At 39.4% G+C, this 25680-nt stretch overlaps 1 protein-coding gene across 2 annotated transcripts in view; it reads left to right on the plus strand.

Moving 5' to 3' along the window:
* PHF21B (PHD finger protein 21B) overlaps positions 1–25680 on the plus strand; it is a 167663-nt gene that overhangs the window by 133011 nt on the left and 8972 nt on the right. Inside the window, exons 6-10 of one of the 2 annotated variants that reach the window (XM_075112645.1) lie at positions 6777–7127; positions 8951–9073; positions 14323–14374; positions 20283–20359; positions 23191–23245. In XM_075112645.1, the coding sequence (XP_074968746.1) occupies positions 6777–7127; positions 8951–9073; positions 14323–14374; positions 20283–20359; positions 23191–23245 (658 nt within the window). The remainder of the gene's footprint in view (positions 1–6776; positions 7128–8950; positions 9074–14322; positions 14375–20282; positions 20360–23190; positions 23246–25680) is intronic. The other variant, XM_075112655.1, reaches the window with a different exon arrangement.

Here is a 25680-nt window from a genome sequence, read left to right on the forward strand (position 1 = left end):
AAGCACGAAAAGCTCTTCAAGTGATGGATGGTACAAAGCAGCCACATCCGTGGTCTTTAAAGTGACACCAGAGTTTGTGTCCAGTGAATGCGCAGCTGCATGGAATAGTCCGGAGCTCACCTATGAAAGTATACGGATGGGAGGAAAGCAGACAGATGTTCACTTGTTTGTGCCTAAAGGCTTCCTGGACACTTTATATTTAAATTGAAGTAAGTTAATCATAGATGAGTATCTGTGAGAGGAGCAAGCTGACTTGTAATGCTGAAAGGAGTAGAAATGGAAGTAAGTTATTGACTGGAGTGTAATCACAGTCTAGCTTTTATATTTCTATTGTAATCCTAAACATTAAGGATTAAATTATTTTCTCAGAGGCACGTAGATAACTGCATATTCAAGGTCAGAATCACTGTGCAGAAGGAAAAAAAAGCAGAAATCCTGGTTAATTTCAACCCCTATTTGTTATTTTTTTGAATAATATTGGTTTTAATTTGCTGTTTTAATGGTAGTTTTCCTCTTTGCAATGGAAAAGAGCCACTTATTGAATCATCAACTCAGTAGCAGTAATGCCAGACCAGAAAATACAGGCAGCATACTGGAGGAGAAAATGTACATTTCATTAGCAAAAGTCAGTCAAGTTCCTGTGAAAATACAGTTTTGTGTTCAAAACACTGATAACATTTTTAATAAAGAACTCCCACCTGACTGCCTTATGCCAACATCCACAAAAAGCAGAGCTGGCGGATTCCCACACAAACATCCCTCTCAGCAAAACTTCCATTTCTGTAGTATCAAGCAAAGCTGAAGGAGAAGAAAAACTAAATTAAATAGCTTTGTCTTCTTAAAAATTGCACAGGGGTTATGTTATCTGTGTGTCACCTTTATACTAAAGTTGGCTATCCATGACTAACAAATTGAAATACTGAAGCACAGTAGGTATACAGTCCAGTGGAAAATGTCTGATACAGTGCACATAATTTGAGTATGAGTGAAAATGCTACAGAGTGATTCTTGGGTTGCATGGCATGTAAAATGAGAGACTAGGGTTTGTTTCGGGGTGCTCGTTGCAGTTCTGGCCTTTCTGAAGACTATGAAAATTTATTGTTGTTTTCAGTCATATTAAGGTTACTTCCCTGGTCCTCACTGTCCAGAGCAGCAGGATTGGAAATGTGGGCTGGAGAAGTTGCTTGGGTTTTTGCACTGCATTTCGTATCATTCCTCTGTGGCTTCCCAGGCTAATATTCCAAGCAGATGCTAAGGAGAGGCTTATGTTGTATGTGAACACAGGATTCACTGAACTGGGTCATCTTGCTTGGGGGTTCCTCATGATAGATGCTGAAGAGTAACTTTCTTTTTGTGTAGCCCCAGCAAGGAGAAGGAAGAAAAGTGTTGCTGGATCCATAGTCATGTGTGGATTTAAATCTTCCCCCTGCGGCAAGAAAATAAACTGTTTATTTTGACTGTAGTCTCAGACCAGGCTGAAGATAATAGGAGATTGTCAGGAGAGGAACCAAAAATCAGCCAAGCTGGAAACACTTGTACTGAGGTCGGCTGGGCAACCTGGATTTTAGGGTGTGCCATTGCTGTAAAGTTATGCAGAACCTTTTCTTTTGTGTAATTTTTATTGATTAAAAAAGAAGAGGGAGAGAGTCAGACCTCAGCTGGCATAAATAGACACAGCTTTACTGAAGTCAGTGTGCGTCTGTTCATTCTAGTGAAGGATATAATTACCCCATATTGCACTCATTTTATCAGCCATTGCTAATGTTTTCTGTGTGATCCTCCAAAGCTTTTCAAGACTGAAAGCTCTGTCTGCTGCTCCCAGCACTTTGCCTCTGTGACATATGAATTGTGCCAAACCCATTTTGAGTTTTTGTTTTTAAGCTCTGAGTACAAGGGTGAAGTGAAAATAAAGTGTGAATAATGGCCTTTCTCTCAAAGGCAATGTGATATTGCGTTGAGCTGAAAAATTTACTCTCATACACATCGGCCCTGCCAGTATGAAGGGCTGATTGATGCTGAGCACGATCCAGCTGATATCTGATATTGGGGAGGGGGAGGGCTCGTCAGTGTTGCTGACAAAGCTATAACAAGATCCAGGGACTGGAAACTGAAGTTAGGCAAATTCAACCTTGCAATAAAATGCTGGTCATGAGCATAATAAAATATTATAACAGTTTATTGGAGCTTGTGATGAATTCATCATTAAGAAGTCTTTAGTATTTTCTTTTAAAATCAGTCTTCAGTTTCTGGGAGAAATTCTATGGCCAGTCGGTGAGCTGGAGGATCATGGTGATCCCTTTTGGTTTTGTAATTGAAGTGCATTTGTTAACGTCCCTTCTTTGCTAGGCCATAAGGAGAACACATTTACCAGAATTGCCCTTAACAATTCTCATAGCACCTGCAGATCTGCACAGAGATAACTGTTCTAATTAAATCCTGTCCTTTAGGACTACGTAGGATTGCCCACAGAGATGGGAGGAATTATGTACTTTCCTTCCCTTCTCCTCCTTTTCCCCCATACTTGTTTGGGTTGGATCTTGAGGGCTAATTTAGTAAGATTTTTTCTTTTTTTTACCTTCTTTTTCTTTACTACAGCACGGGAGTGGCTCACCTGATGGGATGTAGCTCAGGTAATAGATTGCCCATGATCACAGTTGCCTTTGTCAATGGTGACACACATCAGGCTCTCCCACCTCTGTCGCTCGGCAGTTCGGTCACCTCTGTGATATTCAACAATTTGTGCTCTTGAGAGCTGGAACGATGTTTCAGTGTAATGGAAGCCTTTGGCCTTCGTATAGGGAGGTCTGGATGGAGCTTAATGATACAGGATATACAAGAAGTCACATTAGTCACAGGAGTTGATTCCCTCCTGGTGTGAAACTCTTCAAAATCTATGAAATTAAAGGTTGCTGAATGAAAGAGCACTCTGCACGTCTCACAGGATTGGGCTCCCTGTTATTTCCCTGTCTGAAAAGCAGACAGCCCCCACCTAGTGAATTCTGAGGTCTGGGAATATCTTCTTGAACAGTGTGCTCACCTGCAGGCTATTTGAGGCGTACCAGGGGTGTCTGATTATTGCCACCTAAAATCAAATGTTTCTGTTATTGTGGGTATTGAGGAAACTCAGGAACAATACAGGCTTGTGAAATCATTATATTCAAGAAGTCGTCCTCTCTTCTCCTGCATTTAGAGCCCTGGTAGTATCACATTCTGTTTTGACAGCTGTCAGACGTTAAATGAAAGATATTTGGGGAGAGGAGGGTTGAGCTACAGGAGAATTGTTGTTTGCAGCGCTTGCCAACAGTTGCAGTTTTCACTTGGTAACATACATGCTGTCTGTTATTCTCTCTCTGTTCCTCTCTTTTGCTAAACTTTTGCGTGTTTTATTTTGTGGCTTTTGTAATGGGGACCGGTGCCATCCAACCTGTGCTACTTTCAGTAGAAAATGTCTTTTTCAAACCTTGCATGTGAAAGGCAGTCTGTGTCCTGCCCTAGTTTTTCTCCAGTTCTTCTTCGGTGACTGTCAACTTCGAAACTTCTGCTAGTGCCACTGTCCTCCTTTCATCTCCCAAATTGAAGCTACAGTTTTGCCAGGAGGAGAAGGAATTTATGCTAGCTCTTCCCTTAATTTTTTTTCTTCCCAGCTGACACCATTTATTCTCAACAGATTACTGTAGCAGTTTGGTTTTTAACATGAAACTCCACTAAAGGTCTTTCGCTTAGCTGTTTATTAAGTGCTTACGCTTACTGTTTCTATTCAAGGGGGGAAAGCTCAAAGGTGTTAGAGCACGAGAGGCTTCTATGCTTGCTTTCTGTTTTGGGTTCATGCCTGCGGGCTGTAGAAATAAATATTATTTTAGCTTTAACTTATTTTAGCTTTAGCTCAGGAGCACCTGAAAATTCTTCTGTAGTCAAGCCTTTTTATTCTTCTCTAATTGCAGCTGTATATGCTCTCACAATGTTAGCCGAACTTGGCAGGGCATTTGCAGAGGCTTAGACTGTGAAGACCGCTATACCTCCTTTGTATCACACGGTGGCAGAAAATGCCCGGCATATGTTCTTGTGCTGTACCAGTCTGGTAAATCATATCAGATATTTCAGTATGCAGCGCTTTATAAAGAATATGTTACTGTGGAAAATTAAGTCTGTGTAATTGTCTGTGCAGGAGGAGCTTATTTTATAGCAAAGTAATATGCATTCATCCACAACTTGCAGAATGTGTGTTAAGGGTGTGTATAGGATTCATTGAGGCATTACATCTGACAGTCAATATATATATGTAATAGTGTAGAAAAGATAATTATATAGCTGGAATATATATAGGCATTTAGTTTTAATTAGGCTTTTGATTAAATATAAAAGTGCAATTAAGAGTGACAGATACAGTAGATCCTGGTAGACTACATGTCAGTTTTTGGCTAGAAAAACTCCTGAGCTGATTTTTTGTCTGACTTCATTTTTTTCTAAAGATCTCAGTAACTGTTGGATTGAATCTTTGATCTGAACTACTCCTTATTCTCTCTCTTTCTTTCCCTGTATATTTGTGCTTATCTGTGTGTTTACAATATTTCTGTTGGTAACAGGTGTTATATTAATTTACAGGAAAATTATTTTGTTTTAAGGAGAGATGGTACAATTTAGACATTAGCCACACAGCTAAGAATTAAATTTGGATTTTTTTTAGCCATGTTAATACGTTTTAACAGTATTTTGCCAAGCTTCTCAGACTTTCTTTTCTGAATAATGATACTATTTCTGTGAATGCGTCTCTGAGCACATGAGCATGAGCAATTTGTTAAAGGCTTACATATGAGAGACTTATATAAGATATAAAATAGGAAGGATAAAGTAGATATTACAAGATCTGCTTGTATAACTGACTCTAATACAGACATGAACAAGTTGAGTTGCGCTTTCACTTGCGTTGAATTACATTGAATTGCACTGAGCTGTTGTTTATGTTAGAAGTCTTAGTTTTGCAGAATGCCTGGGCCAAGGTGCATTTAAACCAATCCTCTGTGCACTACTTTTGAAAATAAGACCATTAACTAATTATGGTTTTGAAGCTAATTATAGACTCCTCTCTTAACTTGGCCAGGGTATTTGTCTGGTATCTTAACTAAATAAATGAAATAATCATTACATAAAGTGATTGGATAGAGGAAAAAGAGCAAAATCCTCTTCAGTTACTGCCAGTGTGTCCTGAATATGGTTAGTCATAGTTTAGCATAGTCTTGAGTCATTTCACAGTGGGTCTATGAGGCCTTCCAGCGTTACCCTGACGTTGTGAGCTGAACACAGAGGCTTCGTGGCTTTGTCACGAGTCTGCTGCAGGACCTTGGACAAACCCTTCTCTTTGCTCTTCTTTGTGTCTGTTTCCTCTTCCACTTTCCGTCTACTGTGGTTACTGACAATTTAGACACTCCCAAGCAGGCCCGTGCACTGCAAATACACATTTGCACTGCTCATAGGTGTTAGGAACCTATCGGCAATTGAGGGCCGAGTTATCAAAACACGAAGAGCTCTCAGTACGTGTGTTGCTGCACTTAATATTCGCTGCAGGGACAAATGGGTATGGCTTCTTCTTGGCACGATAGAGGATGATGGCCAGGCTTGAGAGATGATTTTCTGCACATCAGTAAATCCCCGCGTTTTCATTAAATTGCTTACTTAGGCTCAAGATTGAAGTCGGCATCATTGGAAGGCCTCCTGTAGACTACAGTGCAGTGACACAGGCAGCTGTTTCCCATGTCTGTCTGTTACAACTTGTCATTTTGTTTCACAGTATGGAAGGTGTGAGAAGTGACAGGACTAAATAAGCACAGAGGGAACCGACTGTTTTATCTGGCCGTGTTAACGAATAAGCTGGGAGTGAAGTTAACTTCATGTGAAGCAGTTTAAATTATTTATTTTCAATCCTGGAACTGTACTTAACATGTTGTTAAGGCAGAGCCATGTTGACAGGGTGACGTTAATTACCCCACTGGAAACACATCACATTAGCTGAAAACAATTGTTCGCAGCTATCATTCATGGCTCTTCGTAAAGCTGCAGCCTTTGCAAATCTTGGCAAACAGCTTCCCCCTCCATCCGTGGAAGTTCCTTCTGCATCTACCTACAGCTGCAAACTAGCTCTTTACTTACAGCGACAAAATATGAATTTCGATGGATGTGGGTTTCTTTTCTTGCCTTCTCTTTCTTTTTTTTTTGGTGACCTGAGTGACTGCATGATTGATCTCCTCTCCATTAGACATGGCACATCTTAAAAACGTGAGGATCTTCATTTGCTGATCCACCAGTATAAATGCACACGCTTACTGTTCCTGTAAATGCTTTCCCACAACTCTCAAAGGTTCGGTTCCCACTCCTTAATTCATAGCAAGAGTGTTGTGTCCTTCAGAACGGGAAATTATTGCGCCTGGGGTTTCCATTCTTTGCAAAGGCTTTGGCTTAAACATCCCTTCTGAGCACTGGATGTGACTTGAGTAGCTTTTGTATGGATGTGTGCTAATACAAGTGCGGAATTTACTTTCTCCTCCCTTCTTGTTCAGCATTGCAATGAGTTAAGGACTCCAAAATGACCCCACTGAGGAGTGCTAGGAATATATCTACAAGTAAATGAATGGCTGGCTACTTCAAGTTGCTACATTGTTTTTCTAGGTGCTCCTGTTCCATGGTTAATGACATGAGAGATTCTCTGGGAGAGTGCACCTATGCAGTGTTTGTTCATTACAGTGTGAGGCTGTGCCTAATAATGTCTAACTCTCTGTTTGTAGGTTAGGCCAAAGACCCTGATTCCAGACAGCCTCCCTATCTCCCCGTGCAGAGACCAATCTTCCAAGCAGCCTCCTACCTTCCAGAAAGCAACTGTAGTCAGCATCAAAAACCCCAGCCCTGCCCTCCCGACTGCCAATAACACCGTCAGCCATGTACAAACTCCTAACAGCCAGTCACAAAGTGTCACCGAGTCTACAGCTATTTCATCACCTCTGAGCAGTGCAGGTGTGGCGTACGCCATCATTTCCACCTCCCCCAACAATGCAACTCCTATCAGCACCAGCGCAACTGTCTCTGTGGTCAATGATAGCATTAAAGTGCAACCACTCCTCATTAGTGCCGACAGCAAGGTAGGTTCTGCTTTTCACGGCATGTTTTTTTGGGTATCAAACACAGGAATTACAACGCAGATGTAAGCAGAATATTCCCCTGGGAGTGCACAGCCCTGTGCAGAGTGGTGTCAGTGGTTCCTTTTCAAGAAAATAATCAGAAAGCAATGGGAAAGTTCTTAAGGGGACACATGGACACTAGTAGACATTTATCTGTGTACAAGCATGTTTTTGGTGGGAACAAAATACATCATTATGTAGCCTGACATTAATGGGACCATACGATCTTCCATTTCCTTAAACCAATCCTCACTAATAATATCCCTGAATTCTGTGCAGGCTCAAATTTCCTATGGACTCCCTCTTCAATTATACAGTGATACTAGTTATATCAACTGACCCCGGGGGAGTATATCAAATAATCAGGCACTCCCTTCTACACTTTCAGGGGAAGACCAAATGAAATGGGAGCTCAGGGTTTCAAAACTGATCAGCAGATGAATCAGTAGGAAAAAATCAAGTTATGAATTACTCGTTTCCTTTTTGCACTGCTTTTCAGTTTTGAAATGCAAGAACTCCATGACTCTTATATCAGAAACAGATTCAATAAAGGCTGCCAATGTAACCAGCAGACACTTGCTGTAATTTGCTCCTGGGATCCTGCTACTCTGGGTCTTGTTGGCAGCACAGGTTCTCATACAGTGCTAAAAAAGAATACAGGATATAGGTTGGCTTTTGAGATAAATAAAAGCAGGCATCTCTTCCCCACTTCTTTAACATAATTTATTTTTCTCATACTTAAACTGGCTGCTGGTTAAGAAAACCATCTGGATTTATGCTGTTGAATCTTCTCGAGTGACTGAGTTGAGATAAAGTATCTAACAATTAAATAACATTGAAGGTTAGCGATGAAATAGATGGAAAAGGCCCAGCATTCAAATCCAATAACCTTCATCAAGAAGGTGAGCTTGGGAAGGTCTTCCACAGTCCTTGATGAAGCTTTGATTATATATAAATATAATGTAGTATATTTTTTGTTTATTATATATATAATACAAGGCATAAAGTCACATGTGTAGTTCTGTGGTCAGAAATTGTCCTCCATTCCATTTAATTTAATAGGTTCTGAGTTAATGTTATCTGCCCCGTGCCAGTCTTCGTGTAATTCAAATATGAGCAGCTGGATATACTAACATACATGCATGTGTAAGAGATCGGTGTAGTAATTCATATAGGTTCTAAACCAGGATTAATTTTCATTTAAAACACATGTAGTTTGTTTTGTTTATGCAAAACTGGACATCCAATGCTCATAACACGCAAATGCTGAGGACTGAACTCTGATCTGAGTTACCTGAGTAGTACTGACGAGCGTCTTCCTTCCCATCTACATGTGCTTACTCTGAAATTACACTGGTGTGACTGAGATCAGACTGTGGTTTTAAATGTGTAGTAAACCCATATCTTCTATCCGTATGCAAAATAAAATCAAAGGAAAGACCTTAAAATCACTGACAACACGAGCACTAAAGCTGGGCTGCTGAGTCAGCTTCAGAAGTCGTCTAAATAGAAAGTGTCCTAATTTTCAGAGGCACTGATCAAGTGGTTCCCTTAGGCTGCAGTAGGTTTATAATGCACCAAAAAAAATTAATGTTTAGAGACTTAAGTACAGATTTAGAAGCCTAACCTAGGTATCCGGGTTTCTATATTTTTGGCTTGTGACTTGCATTTGTTGTCTGTAGGGCTATCAAGTAACCCTTTAAAGAAGAATCAGAGGTTTCAGGCAGAAAAATCCAGTTTCCTACAGTGAATTCTCTTCTTTTATTTTGTACATTGTCTTTTAGGTTATCATTATTCAGCCTCAAGTCCAAACCCAGACAGAAAGTAAAGTGGAGACAAAGAAACCTCCTGAAGAGTCAGCTCAGGGACCCCCTGCTACCAAAAAGAAAAAGGAGGAAAATCCGGAGGTGATCTTTTTTTCTTTTTTTTAATAAGAGAGCCACAGTATGGTTAAGTTATGGGGACCAATTCTAAACGTTTTTCTGTGTGCGTACTTAATTACTGCATTTGTGCTCATGGTTCTGCCAGCTGTTCATCTCTCTACTCAATCACTGCAATCGGTGTGATTCCTCCGCTAGTGAGGTGCCCTGGCAAATTTGGGTTGCATCATTCAAACCTTCCAGTGTCACAAAATGTAAGAATTGTACATCTCATAATAATCCGGGTACCTTGCGTGGGTACAGCTGTACTTCTTGTGAAGGGCATATACAAGCTTAATGTATTTTCTTTTATGTCATCAAATATGAAACATCAGGTTTACAGGCTGTGTTTGAATTTGAATTAACATTTCTTTTGTAAGCTGAGCTTTTACATCTTGATTGTAATGAATCTTCCAATTTTTAGATTGTATTTAACAATAGAGTTTCTGGCATTTGCTGCGTACATGTCTCCCCACATGTACACAGATTCTTTCTAGTCTGAAATACATCAAAATCCTTCAAACCAAGTAAGAGAGTAGAAGGCAGGTTATAAGATTAAATCTCTTTCATTAACTATATTTGAAATGTACGCTAGAAATATAAATCAGAAGTCCTTGTAGAAATGGGGTCTCTGTTTAACAGGCATTTTGGTTTTTGACTAGATGCATTCACATTAGATTGTGTGTACTTTTCAGGCAATTTGAGAAGTTATACACACTGAACCTACTACTATTGTGGAAATGCTCAGCTCATGAGAATTCTTAACCTTAGTAGTCTAATAAATGTGTAGCTGCAGGTTTAAGAGGATTATTACAATATAAATTTATAATGTTGCTTGAGGCATGTGGGTGGTCATTTGTTTTACCATTTTAAGAGGTTTGTATAGTTAAAACAGTGTTAAGGATAAATAGTGCCTTTTAGCGTAGAATATCACAGCTTTGTGCAGAAACTCTGTGGAACCACACTTAGGAAACCTCCCAAGTTTAAAAACTGACCGTCATATGAATCTTCATTGCTACTGAACGATGGGACTGCAGGGTCCTGTTTTGTTCAGGGAGGTGTTTCCGAAAGATTATTTGTTGTGTAGCACCTTATAGGCAGAAAGGCTAGTAGACAGTGCTTAAAAACAGAGTGCTCGAAAAAAACATCCATTTTCCTTTGCCTGTAACTTATCTCCACAGAAAGAATATTGAGCAAAAATCTTCAAGAGAGAGACAGGATGAGCCCATGGGTCTGGGCACACTTTTTGGCATAGCGTTCATAAATTTAACGAGCTTTTCATTAAATTGCTAACTAGACTATCCTGGCTACCTTTTTTGCAACAAGAACATTGTTCCTATTGTGTATACTGGAGGTCTCTGCAAGCTCAGTTTTCTGGGTAGGATGCTGAAGCTATGCCCTTAAGTATGGCGGTTCTTTTCATGGATTTGTTTCACAGCCGTAAATATGTAGGTCTAGAGTTAATTTCTTTTGTTCTTTGAAAGTAAACTTTAGTTGATTATCATGTATTTATGCAATTAGTATAATTAGAACTAACAGCATAATTAGAGTAAATACATGTAATGACATAAATAGAACATGTAATTACAAAATGAAATGGTTTTGTAAAAATCTTTGTTTTGCTTCATGAAAAGACATACTGTGCATTTCTAAAAGCACTCATGGCTTTTAAATAGATGATTAAAGTTAAGGCAAAGAGTAACAAAGATACCATGATATTTTTAAAAAGAAAATAAGCACTCTAGGCACTTCTCTCCACACCTTTATTTATCTTCAAAGCACAAAACTGAGGCAGGAACTCCAACCTGGCTCTACATATACATTAGTCGTGACAGACTGGGATTTCACAAATTAAATGGAAAATTTAAAGCAAATAAACCAGAAATCACCAGACTTACCAGTAGCGGGGAATCCCATATGCTGTTACTGAGCATACCTGAACAAACAGAAAGGACTGAGGATAATGACTGTCTTTTGTTCCTGGCTTGGTCATTCTGCTGGGAAGCCGTGAAGCCGATCCTGGACACAGCCCCCTGCAATACGTGTGCCTTTTGCATAAGCTGAAGATTTCTCTTTTCCCAAGTACGTCATCATTAGACTAAAGCAAACCTCCTTGCACCCACTGTCTTGCAGCCAGGATGCCTGGTTGCCTGCCTGTGGGGTGGCTTTCCCAGAAGCAGGGTGGAGGGTCTCGGCCACCCAGGGTGTCCCATGTCCAGTGGTCAGAGCCTTCTCCTGGAATATGGGCCATGAGGGTTCAGTCCCCCGGGGCTGAGGAGGGTCTGGAGGAGTGGGCCACCCACTCCCTGCTGTCAGCAGGGCTCTGCTGGGAATAGAGACAGATAACTGCCCATCTAGTGATGGGCCTTCTCCCACCAGAACGACGACTGCAAAGAAATGAAGGAATTACGCAAGGGGGCTGTTCCTCTGGGGAGCAAGGGCCTGGGGGTTTGTGTTTTGTTTTGTTCTCTTTTTTTTCTTAAAAGGACCTGAGTTCAGCACAGAAAGAAACAGGATTCGGCCCAACCCTTTTTGCTTTATTAATATTTTATATTAGTAAAATTCTATATTTCTGGCAACATTTTCTAGGACATTCTAGGAGTTTTTTCTCTAAAAGAAAAATTACTGCCAAGAATGCTGGTTATTTAGCTAACAGTGTTTTTAATCCCACCTGAGGAGGTCAAGAGAGACACATTGCAATTGTGAACCAAATGCTGGTGTTAGGCCTGGATTGAAAAGCTGGAGAAACTGAAGCCTTCGTTTCGTAGATTCCTGCACAGAGGAGAAACAATATACTCTGTGGCATTTGAAAGAAAAGCATTGCAGTGGAAGCAGTATTTTGAGTTGAATCCAATGAGCTATGTGAGTGTGAAATAGCAAAACCCATAAAAACAAATATGCTGTTAATATAATATGCTTGTTAAAAAGAATACAGCTTCTACTGGGATTTTTTTCAAAAGAAGCCATTTTTCAAATATCTATAAAAGCTAACCCTTCCTGTGTTTAATAGTGAGATAATTATCAGACCATTTATGAAGGCTCTTCATATGTTAAGCAAGTATGCTGTCATTACATTTAATTAGATATGTATTCAAATAATTTTAGTATGAAGAGAGGAAATTGTTTAGAGAGCATTCCAGTACTCAAATAATTTTAGTTTAGATTTCAGAAAATGTATGCTCCCCCTACAGTTTAACCTTTGGGTAACACAGGCATTCTGCGCTCCATTGGGAAAATACAATCGCATGTTAACTGTTCCGGCTTTCTGATTCTATACCTAAAAGTTGTTATTACTTCTGCTCAGAGCGCCAGGATGTATCCTGCCACAGAGTTACTTTTTGGTGGGGGTGAGCTGAAGCTTGTAATTCTACTCAATTAACTAATTTTCTTCTCAGATCTGCACAGAGGATCTCGGATCAAATATTCATGCTTCCCTTCAGGTGTGGAGCCCCCACTGTGTCTAGCTGGTGTTTTAGACATGTAACGAGTAGATGTTATTGAAATCAAGGTCTGACATGCAAATGAATGCATGTGCTTGCCATTACCACAGTTACAGGAGGCAGAAATATAGCATGAGTATGTCTAAATTGCAAGTGATGAGATTCAGCATCACCATTTTTTAATGTACAGAGAGAATTACATACTAGGAGATCATAGAAAGAAAATATTCCTGTCTTATGACGTTGTTAGTTCACCTGTTTGACAGAGATATTTTCACATATCTAAGAGGGATATAGGTGTCCAGTCCTGGCCCTTAGGTTTTGAAGAACCCATCCCATATCTAGATCTTTTAATCTACAGAATGAGGATATGCCTGCTTTCACAATTTCACCGAGTGAAAGTCAGAATTGCAAAGGAAATGGTAGTTCTGGTGACTTACTAGATGATTTTATCCTGAACTGAAATGAAAAATTTTTTCAAAATACTTCACAATGAAAAGGCTTTTCACCAAACAAGAAGGTCAAAATAATTTTGATTTGAAAGTGTTGAAACGTGTTCTCCTGACACTTCTTTGATTGAAAAAAAATGCTTTGACCTTCTACCGCTTAAACACTGTAGTTTAGTTTGACCTAAATTTACACATTTTATTTTAAGTAAGTATGATAATTGCATCTTCCTGCTGTCTTTGGATGCTTTATCAGAGTTGGACTGTGGGCTTTGCTTGCTCGGATTTCCTAATAGCTAGGGTTTCATAGTTAGATTGTCTCTCCCGTGCAATTGCACCTCGTGAAAATGCCACTTGTGTTTCATGATCCGTCAAGATTTTTCAGCACAGCAGAAAGACAAAAAGATTCCCAAGGCCCCACAGTACCACAGATGTGGCTCAAAACCAAGGGGTTAATTTCAGCTTGGGCTTGGAACGGCAGAGCAGAATTCCAATTTTCCATCAAAAAGATGGAGTAAAAGCTTCAGCAAAACTTCTTCCACAAGGAAAAATTTCCCAATGAAAAACCACTGACAAAATTTAGAATCTGCTCTAGCACTTCCCCTATTACTGCGTTGACATGTTTTGAAGATTTGTTAGTATGAAGATGTGTTTTGTGCAGATATATAATGCACAAGAGTTCTGAGTAATATTTTAGATCACATTTCTCACTGCAAAATGAGTTCGCCAGTGCCAGTGGGAGATGTTTGTTCACTCCCCATTGAGGGAAAATATTGGTTCAGTGTACCTTTTCATAATTCATGCACATGATATTCTTTCTGTAATTTGGGAAGAGAGATTTCTGAAAGATTTTTGGGGGGAGGGGACTTTCAATATGCTTCAGATATCTTCTTTAGTGTTGTAAAGTTCAGTGGAAATGTATCATGTTGTCTTTTACTTCGTAAAGCTTGCTCACATCCAATAAAAGCAGTGCCATGTCCAGATAATAATAATACGCAATTACTTCTCTAAAGAGTGGGGTAACAAAGCAGCTAGAAATATGAAACTGAATTGATTGAATTGACTGAATTTTGATCATGTGCTGTATAAAATCAGTAGTCATACAGCATTGGCTTCATAAATCTCTGAGCTGCTAAAGTTCATACAGTCATACAAGTAGGACGTGACTGACCAGGCATATCTAAAGCAAGTCTTCAATTGAAGTTCTTCATATTGTTATGCATTCAAATAAAATATATTTCTGAAAGACCTTTACCAGGTTTATTCTGTCCGTGCTAGATTTACTTATTTGCTTACTTCTTCCATGATTGTTGTAGTAGAAAAATCTAACCCCTGTTTATTTTTTCCTTAGAAAATTGCCTTCATGGTAGCATTAGGACTGGTTACAACAGAACATTTGGAAGGTAAGCTGGCATGTGTTGCTTTACAGTTCAGTTTTTGAGTGAAATCTTTTCTCTTGGCTACAGAATTGGTGGTTGTGTCCTCTGAAGGGCAATGAAAAACCAGGTGAAATGTTATCTACGCACAGTTGTGCTTTTCAGCCTCAAAATAATGGGTGACCTTACTTTGCTCTGCCTCCCATCCCATTGCACAGCACAAGGGGCATGAGAACTGGCTCTGCAGCCAGCACCAGCAGGCTTGGCATAAGATAGCATTTGTGCTCGCTTGGTTGTCATGGTCCTTTAAGGGATGTTAACAACTGGAGAGCGACAGTGAAGAAAAAAGCCTGCAAAGACTCTGACCAGCACTGATCTGGTTGAAGAATCAGCAAGGTTCAGCAATACTTACCCAGATCTTCTGTAGCAAGCATGCCCTCCCCTCTTTCCCCATGTGAAATGGACTTTTATTTTTTGAGTTATTCATCTGTCATCTCTAGAGTTCCACAGAATAATGCATAAATAATGGTGAAAATCTGGCATTTGTTTTGTTAGATTTTAAGCGAATTAGAAAACTACCTCTCACAAAGTCTTCCTTCCCTCCATTTTCTCCCATTTAGCCAGAAAATAAAGGAACTTCCAGTCTGATCCTGCTTTTGTGTGAGAGCTGCTAGCATGCCTCCCTAGGCTTCTGACTATGAGTTCAAACAAATATTTCACGTAGACTAAATGTAGTATTGCATAGTGTTTGGTTTACTTTTCCAGCCCTCCAAAAATAGCTTGCAAGAGAGTTAGCAGATTTACACCTTTCCTTGCTTCACCTTTATCTTTCTGAAAACATAGATGAGAGGGGAAAAAGTTTGGTCAGCAAATTTGCCAGTGGTGTGAGATGAATTGGGGGTTTCTTGGCAGAATGGCTTAGTTCTCATGGACAGAGAAGATACAGCTGTTTTTATGAAAAAAGTCTACAGCCTGATGTGTTTTAGCTGCATGGTTGGCTAATACAAGTTGGTGTGGTTCCACCAGTAAAAGGAGAAAAATCTGGTATCTATGTCAGCTGACGATTATTCTTGATCTCAAAAGATGTTAATGATAATTGACATTTACCAACCACCCCATGGGCCATTGTCAGAAAAATACTTAGGAATTTCCAGTGCACTGAGCTTAGGTTGTATGTGCTTTAGAGTTAGGCACATGTTTAGATATCTTGCTGACTCAAAAGCTATCTACCATTTTACAGCTTGATTTCTTTTTACTAAGTTCCCTGTGCTTCTGTTCCTTCATTTCAAGCGAGGTTGTGAATTAGGACTAAAATAGCATCTTAATTGTAAGGTCTTCTCAATATATGCAGCAGGTTTTCTGTGGGTCTTGTTGCCTTTTTTTCAGTGTCTTTCCTCTTTAAGTCTGCATTTTAGAAAATCATTTAATGTCCCAGTGACTGAGAATTTGAAAGCAGTTTACAGAAACTTTAAGCCATCGGCCTTTTTAATCCCTTAATGGTAATGGATTGAAATGGAAATTAAAAAGCTACAGCAATTTTGGGAGAAGATTTATAATCCATAAAGTGCAAATGATGACTGGTTCTTGTTTTCTTTGTCTAAGTAAAATAGGACAACATTTGAAATTATGCTGAAGTGCAAATTATGCTTACTACAGAGAGAACTTAATTTTGAATAATTCCTTACCCTTTGATTTTATTGGAACTAATAAATTGTTTGCGTGGCTTTAATGCTTATGTTCAAAATGCCAAGTAACGCTCTGCTCTGTTTGTTCTACAGTAAGTGTGGAGACGCACATTTTGAACCTAACTGCTACAATACTAATCCTGCAGAATCAATTCTTTCAGGCAAATTCACTTTTTATATTCCTCTTAGCTTTAAATAAACGGCTCCCACCAAGAGCTATTTACTTTGGGAAGGGTATTTCTTCATGAGTATTGGTGATTACAACTGTCAAAAATACCCTTATAGCTTTCACATGCTAAAGGTTATTATTTTAGTGCTATGTCATATTTACAGTTATCAGCCATTGCTATTTATCAGGAAGCAGTGGTCATTACACAGTTCAGTTTATTTTATGACTTCTAATGTATTTCTCAATTTCACATTTTTTGAATTAAACTGTATCAAGATTGGGCCATTAAAAGCTTATTCACTCAGTATCATTAATGCACAGCGTTACTGCTTTTCTTCATTTTATTCATTAATTTTGTGGTCAAGCACTATGATCCACTTCTATATGGATTTCTCTGTCAGCCTAGCAGCCTCTCCACCTAGCATCCAGAGGAGCATCTTTCTCCTTGCCGGGAAAAGAGCTCTGTTCTGCAGAGCCCAAGTGTGAGGCATCTTTTGAGGCCTTTAACAATAAATGAACACAACCACTTCCACTGACTGACGTTCTGCAAGGTATGGCTTTCCCTGGAGAGAAATTGCCTTTATGGGCCTCATAGAATGACCATACTGGGTGTTTATTGATGAAAGCAGCAGCTCATTGAAGCTTTGCCTCCAGCATAAAACTATCTTAAAATTTATTAATCTCTGTCAAATGTATTACAGTTTAGAGTTTTTTTTTCCCTGTTTGGGTTATATTTTTTAAGTTAATACACTAAAGAATAATATAGCCCAATTCTGTGATGCAGTACATAATTGTAACATATTAAATCTCCTTCTCTAGGCAATGAGAACACCTTTTAGCACTACCAATATGTAAAAAAAAAAAGTATGTAGAAAGCAAAACTTTAAGAGAATTCCTTAGTTCAGGCCATTCTAGAAATGCATATCTTGTTTTATAGCAATATAAAAACCCTGAGATATTTCTATCTAGGTTACTGGAGTGGTTTAATCAGTTAAAACAAATTATTTATTTTTACTTTATTAAGCCCTGTTTTAAAATGTACTGAATACTTTTTAGCAGAAGTAAAAGTAACAAAAACTAGTATACCAGCATATGCTTTTGTTCTATCTTGGTGTGATTATTGCAGATACACTCTTAGATGTACATACTCCTTATATCATGAGCATGGATGTTTTTTGTTCACAGTTTCCATAAATAAAGTGCTGACATTGTGCTCTCCCTCCCCGATGGCTGCTTAGGGTGGCATACATCTAGAGCTGTTTCAGTTCATTACTCTCTCTCTATATATTTCCATCTATTCCCACTGCTATTACTTTTCCCCCAGCCAGCTTTTATCTCTGTACCATAGTGATGCCTCTTCCAAAGCTGCATTCTGGGTATCTACCACACATGTGATTCAGACTCCAGCAAATATTTCTGTTGCCTTGGTGAGAGCATGTACTGAAGAAATTCTCTCTTAAACCTGGGACCCAAAAGGGCAGAAAACTACAGATCTGTCACAGTCCTCTTGTGAAGACACCCAGCCCGGTTATGGACACAGAAAGCTCTGCTGTATCAAATTCTTTGTTTCTTTTTCTGGGTTGGTGAAAAGTCACTGTCTTGCATCCCTGTGACCAGTTCTGAAAGACTAAGCCTGGGCTGCCCTCAGTCCAGCTTTTTCCCTACACTGCCACAAGGGTGCCGAGATGCTGCAAGCCATGGATTCACTGCCCACGTAGCGTGGGTTACTGAGCCTGGCTGCAAGAACTGCAGCTCCAGCTCACACTGTTGAGACCAAAGGGAAGAGTCAGCGGAGGGCCTCTACCTCCATTTCTTCGCCAGCATCAAGGCACATGGTTCCTCTGTTGCGACATCTCTGTCACCTTTAGGCCTTGAGAGCATTCCCTTTATAAGAACTGATGCTGACATCAAGAACAACCATCTCTCTTCTGGTGGCTCTGTGGCAGACTACTGGATCTGTGTCTAGCACTTACCCTGCTGCTGAGGCCCGATTCCTTGTAGAGGACGCCAAAGGGTCTGGAAGCTTCAGGATCAAGATTTCAACGTAGCCAGATGAATGTTGCATAGGAAATACTTTCACAGTGGGACAGAACTGTTACCTGTACAAGATCCTCCAGTGTGGAGTCTGTGTAGCACCGAGGATGTTAACAAGATGCTGGCAGTGGTTGCCGCCATGGCGTTTATCACACGTCTCAGTGCAGCCTCAGATCACACGTTTCTTGGTAGTGAGATTCTGTATAGCTCTTTGAGTCACATGGCAGCATATGTCTAGCTCAAGTCAGACAGTGAATACAGGCCTGCCTGTACTTTTTGAATGCCTCTAGGAGAAAACACTTTCTGAGCGTGAGAGGTGACATGTTCCTGTGCCAGTGGGAAAACCCAACCAGAATATGCAAGTAGTTGCTCTTCTGGTTTTCTTGTCTACCCAGTTTGCTTCTGATACATCCATCGCTCCAAGAGTGTTGGCTTAGCCAATAGTCTTTTGTGAATGAAAAGTTTCAAATCAATACCTTGGAACTGAGGCCAGTACAAAGTCCATGCAAAGTGTTGGCCTCGCCTCTAGGGACACCAAGTCCAAGACATGACCGACAATACTAATACCATTTACTGTAGCAATGCTTAAGGTGGTATGTGGCCCCTTTCACTCTGTGGGGTATTGATCAACATTTGGGAAGGGTGCCTGGAAACCAGAACTATGTGTTGGGAATCCAATTCCCATGTATCGTAAACATCCTGAAAGCTGGACTGTACCTTACTGTTGGATTGCAAGTGGTAGATAGTGCTCAGTATCCTGAAGGCCATTTTCCCATGCTGAGGATGTTCTGAGATAGACCCCTTTAGCTCAGACATTGATGAAAGATGCCAGACCTGCAGAACCAGATGGTGTCCTGAGTTCCTGTTGGATGTGCTCCTGGACCTCTGGGCTGAAGAGCTGGTGTTCCTGCCACTTCCTCTCATTCTGAGAAATTTACTTAGAGCAAGACAGAACAGAGGTGTCACCATCATGGGGGCATTTAGACTAACAAGATCCATCTGGCACCTCAGTGCAGAGTCTAAACTTTGCCTTACAATATTCATGTAGGAAACATTCTGGAATAGAGCATTAGCCGAGCTGTGCACAATTCATGTCATGGGATGGGTGCTGGGTGGCTCTCCTTGCTAAACTATGTCTGCTCTTACTTTATTATCCAATTAAAAAGTAGGCTTTAAAATACATGGTTGTAATAACCTCACCATTCTGAACTGATGTTGAGAGCTAGAAAAAGAAACTCCATATGATGGAAATGGAATCCTAGCTCAGATGAAAGTAGCATTAAACCTGCACATTTCAGCGGTCAGGGAATCTGCTCACGCTTTGTGTGTTTACAGAAGTATGCACATGGCTAATTGTTGCTAAATGGAATCCTCAGCAAGTACCGTCTTGAATAGGTGTTGCCATTTAGCGGAACAGGACTGCAATTCGATAAGCCTATCCTTGCACTGCTGTTTCCAGTGACACAAATACATGTACGGCTCATAACAACATATTGCATGCTCAGGATCATGAAGTTGCGTATTTTTGGATGGATAAATCATCGTGCCCTAGTTAGAACTGAACCTAGCAATGCCATTCTGACTGTGATTTTTCTAACCTCCACAGAGCAAAAGTAATGTAAATTAAATTTAAAAGGTCTCTGTGCTTTCATCTGGTATGAATTACAAGGCTTAACTGCTTTAAATGCTTCATTTTTGATAACAGCAGACGTTGATAGTATTTTGAAAGCTCTCTGTTGATGCATGCTGAATATGTGTCTGAAGGCATCGTAATAAAAATCTTGTGGGATAGCAGAAGTCCACCTTGGAGGAAGGAAAAACTAAAAAATGCCTGTGTTCTGAATCTTACAAGGAAAAGCTTATTAATGTCAAACCTTGAACTGCAGCAAATATCAATGCTGATGCAACCCAATTATACTTTAGAAACTGAAACTGAACACAAAGCCCAAGGGGTTGAGGGTAAGAGCATCTTGCTTAACAAGTTAGATCTACATTTTTCCCTGATGAATGAGAAACTCACAATTCATGTTTCTTTCCATGGTTACAGAAATCCAGAGCAAGCGTCAGGAAAGAAAGAGAAGAAGCACAGCAAATCCAGCCTACAGTGGACTCTTGGAAACAGAGGTACTTTATCATTCACTTTTCTTTACCACAGTTCTATTTCATGTCAATGAAAGGTTTAAGTGCTTCTCATTACAAAAGTATATATGAATGCAGAACTACACATTTACTTGTAAAGAGATATTGACGTGGAAAAGAAAGAAAAGATCTCAGCTCAGTAGCTAAGCAACAGGTTTTCACCCCACAACATCACTTACTTCAAACTAGAATTCATCTTAGTTTTAATAAAGGCCAAAAGGACTAAATTAATGTGGGACCTAATTACTCTTTCACCCACGCAAACAGTCCCTTTAGGGCAGAACTGAAGAACAGAAGTGCTGCATTATGTTCAAACTTGCATCGCTATTTCTCTTTTCATACGTGCCAAATAATAAATGGAGAACTTTGCTTTTTTTATTAGTGACATTCATAAAAGGGATGTGTTGGTTTAAGAATCAGTGAGCTCTGTAGGGGGTATGGAAGCCTGCATAATAAATATAATAATGCATAATTAAAAATAAAATGCTCTGGATAATCTCTTGTCTGTTACACTTACGCTGTTACATTTATAGTGGTAGCAAAATTTGGTCCTACATAATATTGGATTGCAAATCTGGTGTAAAGGCAGCATATAAATAGCCTTAGCTTTTTCTGAAATTGTTTTTTTTCTTTGTTTCTGAACTGACGTATACGTTTATTCAGCTTATTAAAATTCCACCTTTAAAATTTCACAACAGTTTGGGGTTACTATTTGAAATTCCTACAGGAACAAAACTGATTTGCAGCCAGCTCTCCATTTAAGCAAGATTTCTCTGTGTTCTGAGTCCTTTAAGCCTAAAGGAAGTGATTTCTCTTTATTTAGGCACAAAAAATGCAGAATTTTTGGTATGCCAACACTTCAGATTTCTGTGTTTGTTGGAAGACAGCAGAGGCTAAGAAGAAACCCACCAATGTAGTTAAGCTGCTTAGTGGCTTGTTAGTTCTTTTTTTTGAAACTACTGGAGATTTTTATACTCCAGAGCAGGTCTGGGCACTCGAATTCTTCAGAACTCCTCAACTTTTCTCTAGCGACCTCTTTAGAGCAAATACTGATGTCCATACGTCCAGTATTTAACACAGTAGGAACCTCAGCCTTGCTAGCAGTAAATTTGTTGTGCCTTCTCTTAGACCTTTTTGTCCTGATGAGTTTATTAAAATACTTGCGGCAGAGTTTCGTGGCTGTAGTCGGGTCAGTGTTTGTAAGAAACTCAATCGTCTTGGAGCAGGGATGGAGGAGATCTGCTGCACCCCTAGTTCATACTTCTCATTATATCTATTCTCAAAAGCATATCATGAAGTGAAAGATGGCACGAAGAAAGAAATGTCTGTGAAAGAGTCCCGTGGCTGATCAGCTGTGTCCTCATTAGGAATTGTCATTAAGTACTGACCATGGGGAATGCCGTTGAAGTAAAATGGAGGCAGATGGTTTTTCTCTGATCAATTAGCTGCTCAGATTGATTTGCTAATCAGCGAGTTGAGGTATTTTGTGGCATTTCAGGCATTTTGGTGCAGTTTAATTTACGGTTAGTCTACTGAATGATCTTTAATTCATGATTGTTTAAATTGAAATTGCATATAAATTAGACTTTTTATTTGCCAACGCCCCTCAAAACGGCAGGAGCTCAGCATCTGTAGTGGTGATGCTAACTTCCTTGATTACAAAAATGTGATCATGGTCTTATGTCTTCACTTGAATGTTGTGCTTTTTCTCTTCAAAGCTTTTTTCTTTAAAAAAAATTGAGTTACCATTCTATTTTTCCACTTTCAGTAGGTTTTTTTTTTTTCTTGCCTTTTTTTTTTTTCTTTTCACGGGAAAGGGTTAAATTTCAGGCTGGGTATTTTTTGAAGGAAGAAACATCTATGCAAAATTCATTAACAGACTGGCAGGCACCCGTGTATAAGAGAACAGTTTACTCACCACAGAATAAATCATTTATTAGCAAAAACCCTCTAATTTTCTTCCAAGCAGAGTCTAACAACATCTAATGGAGGAAAATGGTGCTGTTTCCAGTCCTGCTGTACAAGTATTGGATGGCTCAGAGAAACAATTAGGCATTATATAGACTGTTAATGAAGTCCAGCTTGCTATTGACCAACAGCTTTTACCATCTGACAAGTTGGCAATGGGCTGCATTAAATTACTTAGACATCTCAGTCAGGTTTCCGGTGGTCTGTGTTTGCAGGTTTGAAAATCTTTGGTGAACTCAGCAGACTGAAATCGCTGCCAGCTCCTAGAGGTCATACAGATTAACTTCTGAAAGAGAAATATTTTGCTTAGGCCCCAGTATATTGCTTGGAAATGAAATATGTTCCTACAAACTGTAGGCAAGTGTCACAGAAGGTAGTGATGTTTTTCTGCAGGCAGGAAGTCCATCACCGTTTCTATATACGCAAATAAAGATGTCATCTCCCAGCAACAATTTACGATGCAGATTTTCCTTTATGGACATTGTTTATCTGCTGGGTTTGGAGTTACTGTTGCTGTTGCCTTGCTCTTACCGACCTCTGGAACATATCCTGAAACTCAGTCAATAACATTAGCAATTCGCATGTGTATCTTGTTAATAAAATCTAACACACATCTAATGGCTCTGTGAAGATCTTGTTAGAAAGGTAAATAATACTTTGAATTAAAAAAACCCAAAGCTGTTTGTATGACTGTCTCGGGTTAGCAACGAATACGCTAAGCCACAGAGCTGGCTTCTGGATAGGTGGTTATGTACGAGGGAAGCTCATGGAAACTTGTAATGTGAAATGGTAAGAGACAACAAGAACACTTTTCAGTGACACTGTGGTTGGTTTCTTTTCCCTTGTAGCGGAAACGCCTTGCATCAAATTATTTGAATAACCCCTTGTTCCTTTCAACAAGAGGTAAGCATATTTTTAAATTAATATACTACTATTCTAATGACATATTAAATATTTATTAGTAGGATTTCATATGAATTACTGCTGGGGCACCATAGGGCATTACTTTGTGTAAGGTCCCTGCACTTTTTAGTGTGCAGTGAGAATAGATGGTTTTCCTGCAAAAACAGTTGAAGGATAAGGCTAAAGGTCAAAACTGTGTAGAAATGGATCCAAAGTCTCTGCAATCAGTGGAAAATCTGATCTCTAGTACTGTAAGCACCATGCAGTGAGAAGACTAATCGAAGAAGTCAGTGCTTAAAGATATATAATGAAAATATATATTGAAAAATCGCAGTTTAAAAAATAATTACCATTCTGTGCTTTTCATTTGCCTCTTTTAATCAGCTTTAAGAAACTGCTGTCCCTCCTCGAGGGCTAGAAATTTACCATACCTTTTGCTTTAAGACCAACAGCTGAAAACCACACAATTTTTCTGACTTCAGGAGCTGGAGCCGTAAATCTAGATCTGATGGCCCTGAAGATGCCTTCCAATCTTGTATTTATAAGAACTTCAAATGCTGAAAATTTCATGGCAAAAGCCTTGAGAATGAACAACTCAGAGGAGCCGTTTAGGGATGATGATGATTAGCTTGTGTGAAAAATCCCAATACAGGAAAAACATGCAACATATGGAGAAGGCAAAGAATTGGGAGATGGGAGATGAAACAAGGCGAACACTGAGTACAGTTTAAGTCTTCAGATGAGGCCCATGTAGGATTTTAAGAGAGAAAGAGAGAAGTCTGAGTTGCATTTCAGAAGAGAAAAGAAAGCCAATAAAGGAACGTGATTATGTCCTTGCCCTCATTTTGCCTTTATAACTTAGGCTCTGCTGTGGTTCTTTAGAGGTAAGGGAAGACAGGCCTTTTTCTAAGCCAAATATTATTTCAGTATTAGGAGCATGTACAGGGGTAACTTCAATTAAGACACGAAGTTTTGACAGTTTTTCAGTTTTTTCTTGATATCCCTGTCAAGTGTCATGTTTAGTGCTTGAGATTCACCTTTCTGGACCTGCTTTAAATTCCTGTGCCACAGGATCACTAAAATGTAGCGGTGCTTCTCTCTACCTTCAAAACTTCATGTGCTAGATGCAGACAATTGGCCTACTTACCATATGCCTCTAATGCATAGGGTCTCAGAGGACATGAGAGGTTATTACACGGTAAACAGCTATGATGACATGCTTCTTAGCAGGAGCCCATGCTCATGTAAGCCCCAGTGGAAAGAACATTATTCCTGTCTTAGTTTTATCTTCAAAATTAAAATTATCATTTATTATTTGGCTTATCATAGCACTTGTTTTTCCCATGTAAACACATAGGAAAAACAGGAGAGAATGGCAACGTTAGCAAACCGTGCTTTTAGCCCCTCAGTGGATTTTGTTTAAGGTGGGGTTTGATATCTCTGACTTTCTTTCTGCCATGTGTTTCCCATTTTATTTGCAAGGAAGTAGGCAGGTGACAGAGTTCCAGTGATGCAGCTGTCTCAGAGCTGCTTGGAAATCAGCACTCTTCTTAATTGTTAATTCCTCTTCGAGTCCTGTATCTTTGGTTTTTCCAGCATCCAGAATGTGTGCTGAGATTCCGCATATCCTGTCAATTTTAATCCGGACTTCATAGCAGAGCTCCTTACCTCTGCAGGGATTATTAACTACACAGACCAGACACCGTTGTCCTAGATGCTGTGCAAGCTCTGAACTGAAAGCAGACGCTGTCCCAGACAGCTTGGCACTGCAGTGATGTAGTTGTCCACCTTCAGTGCAGAGCTGACTGCCCCTTCTCTTATAAAACACTTGTTTAAAAAAATTGTCTTCAGTTTAATTTTTCAGCAACTAGAAGGCAGAAGTGGACATATTTTTAAATGTTTAAAACTTTATATTAAAAGTGAGCTGAAAAGCGAAAGAAACAAACTAAAACAATCTCTATGAAAGTACAGGGAACAACTGTCATTTCCAGGAATGCAGAGGAGAACAATTCTTGTAAATTTTCAGCAAAATGTCAATTAATCAGGATTCATTTATCTGAAAATGTCTTACCTGAAATGAGGTCACATCCCCTGACATGTATCATTTGTAGAAAAGACTGTTCAATTATCAAGCCCCTGTTTATCTGAATAACATTTATACCCCCTGAGTAATCACAGTGTCATATTGCGGTGGATCTCTGTGTGTGTATTTGTGTATAGGAAATGACACCTACAGATTTTATGTCTATGATTATTTATGGAACTCATTGCCAAAGGATGCTACAATTGTTGGAAAAAGTAGACAAGTTTATGGAAGAAAAATCTATCTAAGGACGTTAAATATAAAAATGAAGATGCGAACTCCAGTTTAGGGAAGCCCATAAACTGCTAGCGTCCAGAAGGATACTTCTAGAGTAGAAAAATTTACTCTGTAC

Source organism: Phalacrocorax aristotelis, chromosome 1, assembly GCF_949628215.1.
Source record: "Phalacrocorax aristotelis chromosome 1, bGulAri2.1, whole genome shotgun sequence".
Taxonomy (NCBI): domain Eukaryota; kingdom Metazoa; phylum Chordata; class Aves; order Suliformes; family Phalacrocoracidae; genus Phalacrocorax; species Phalacrocorax aristotelis.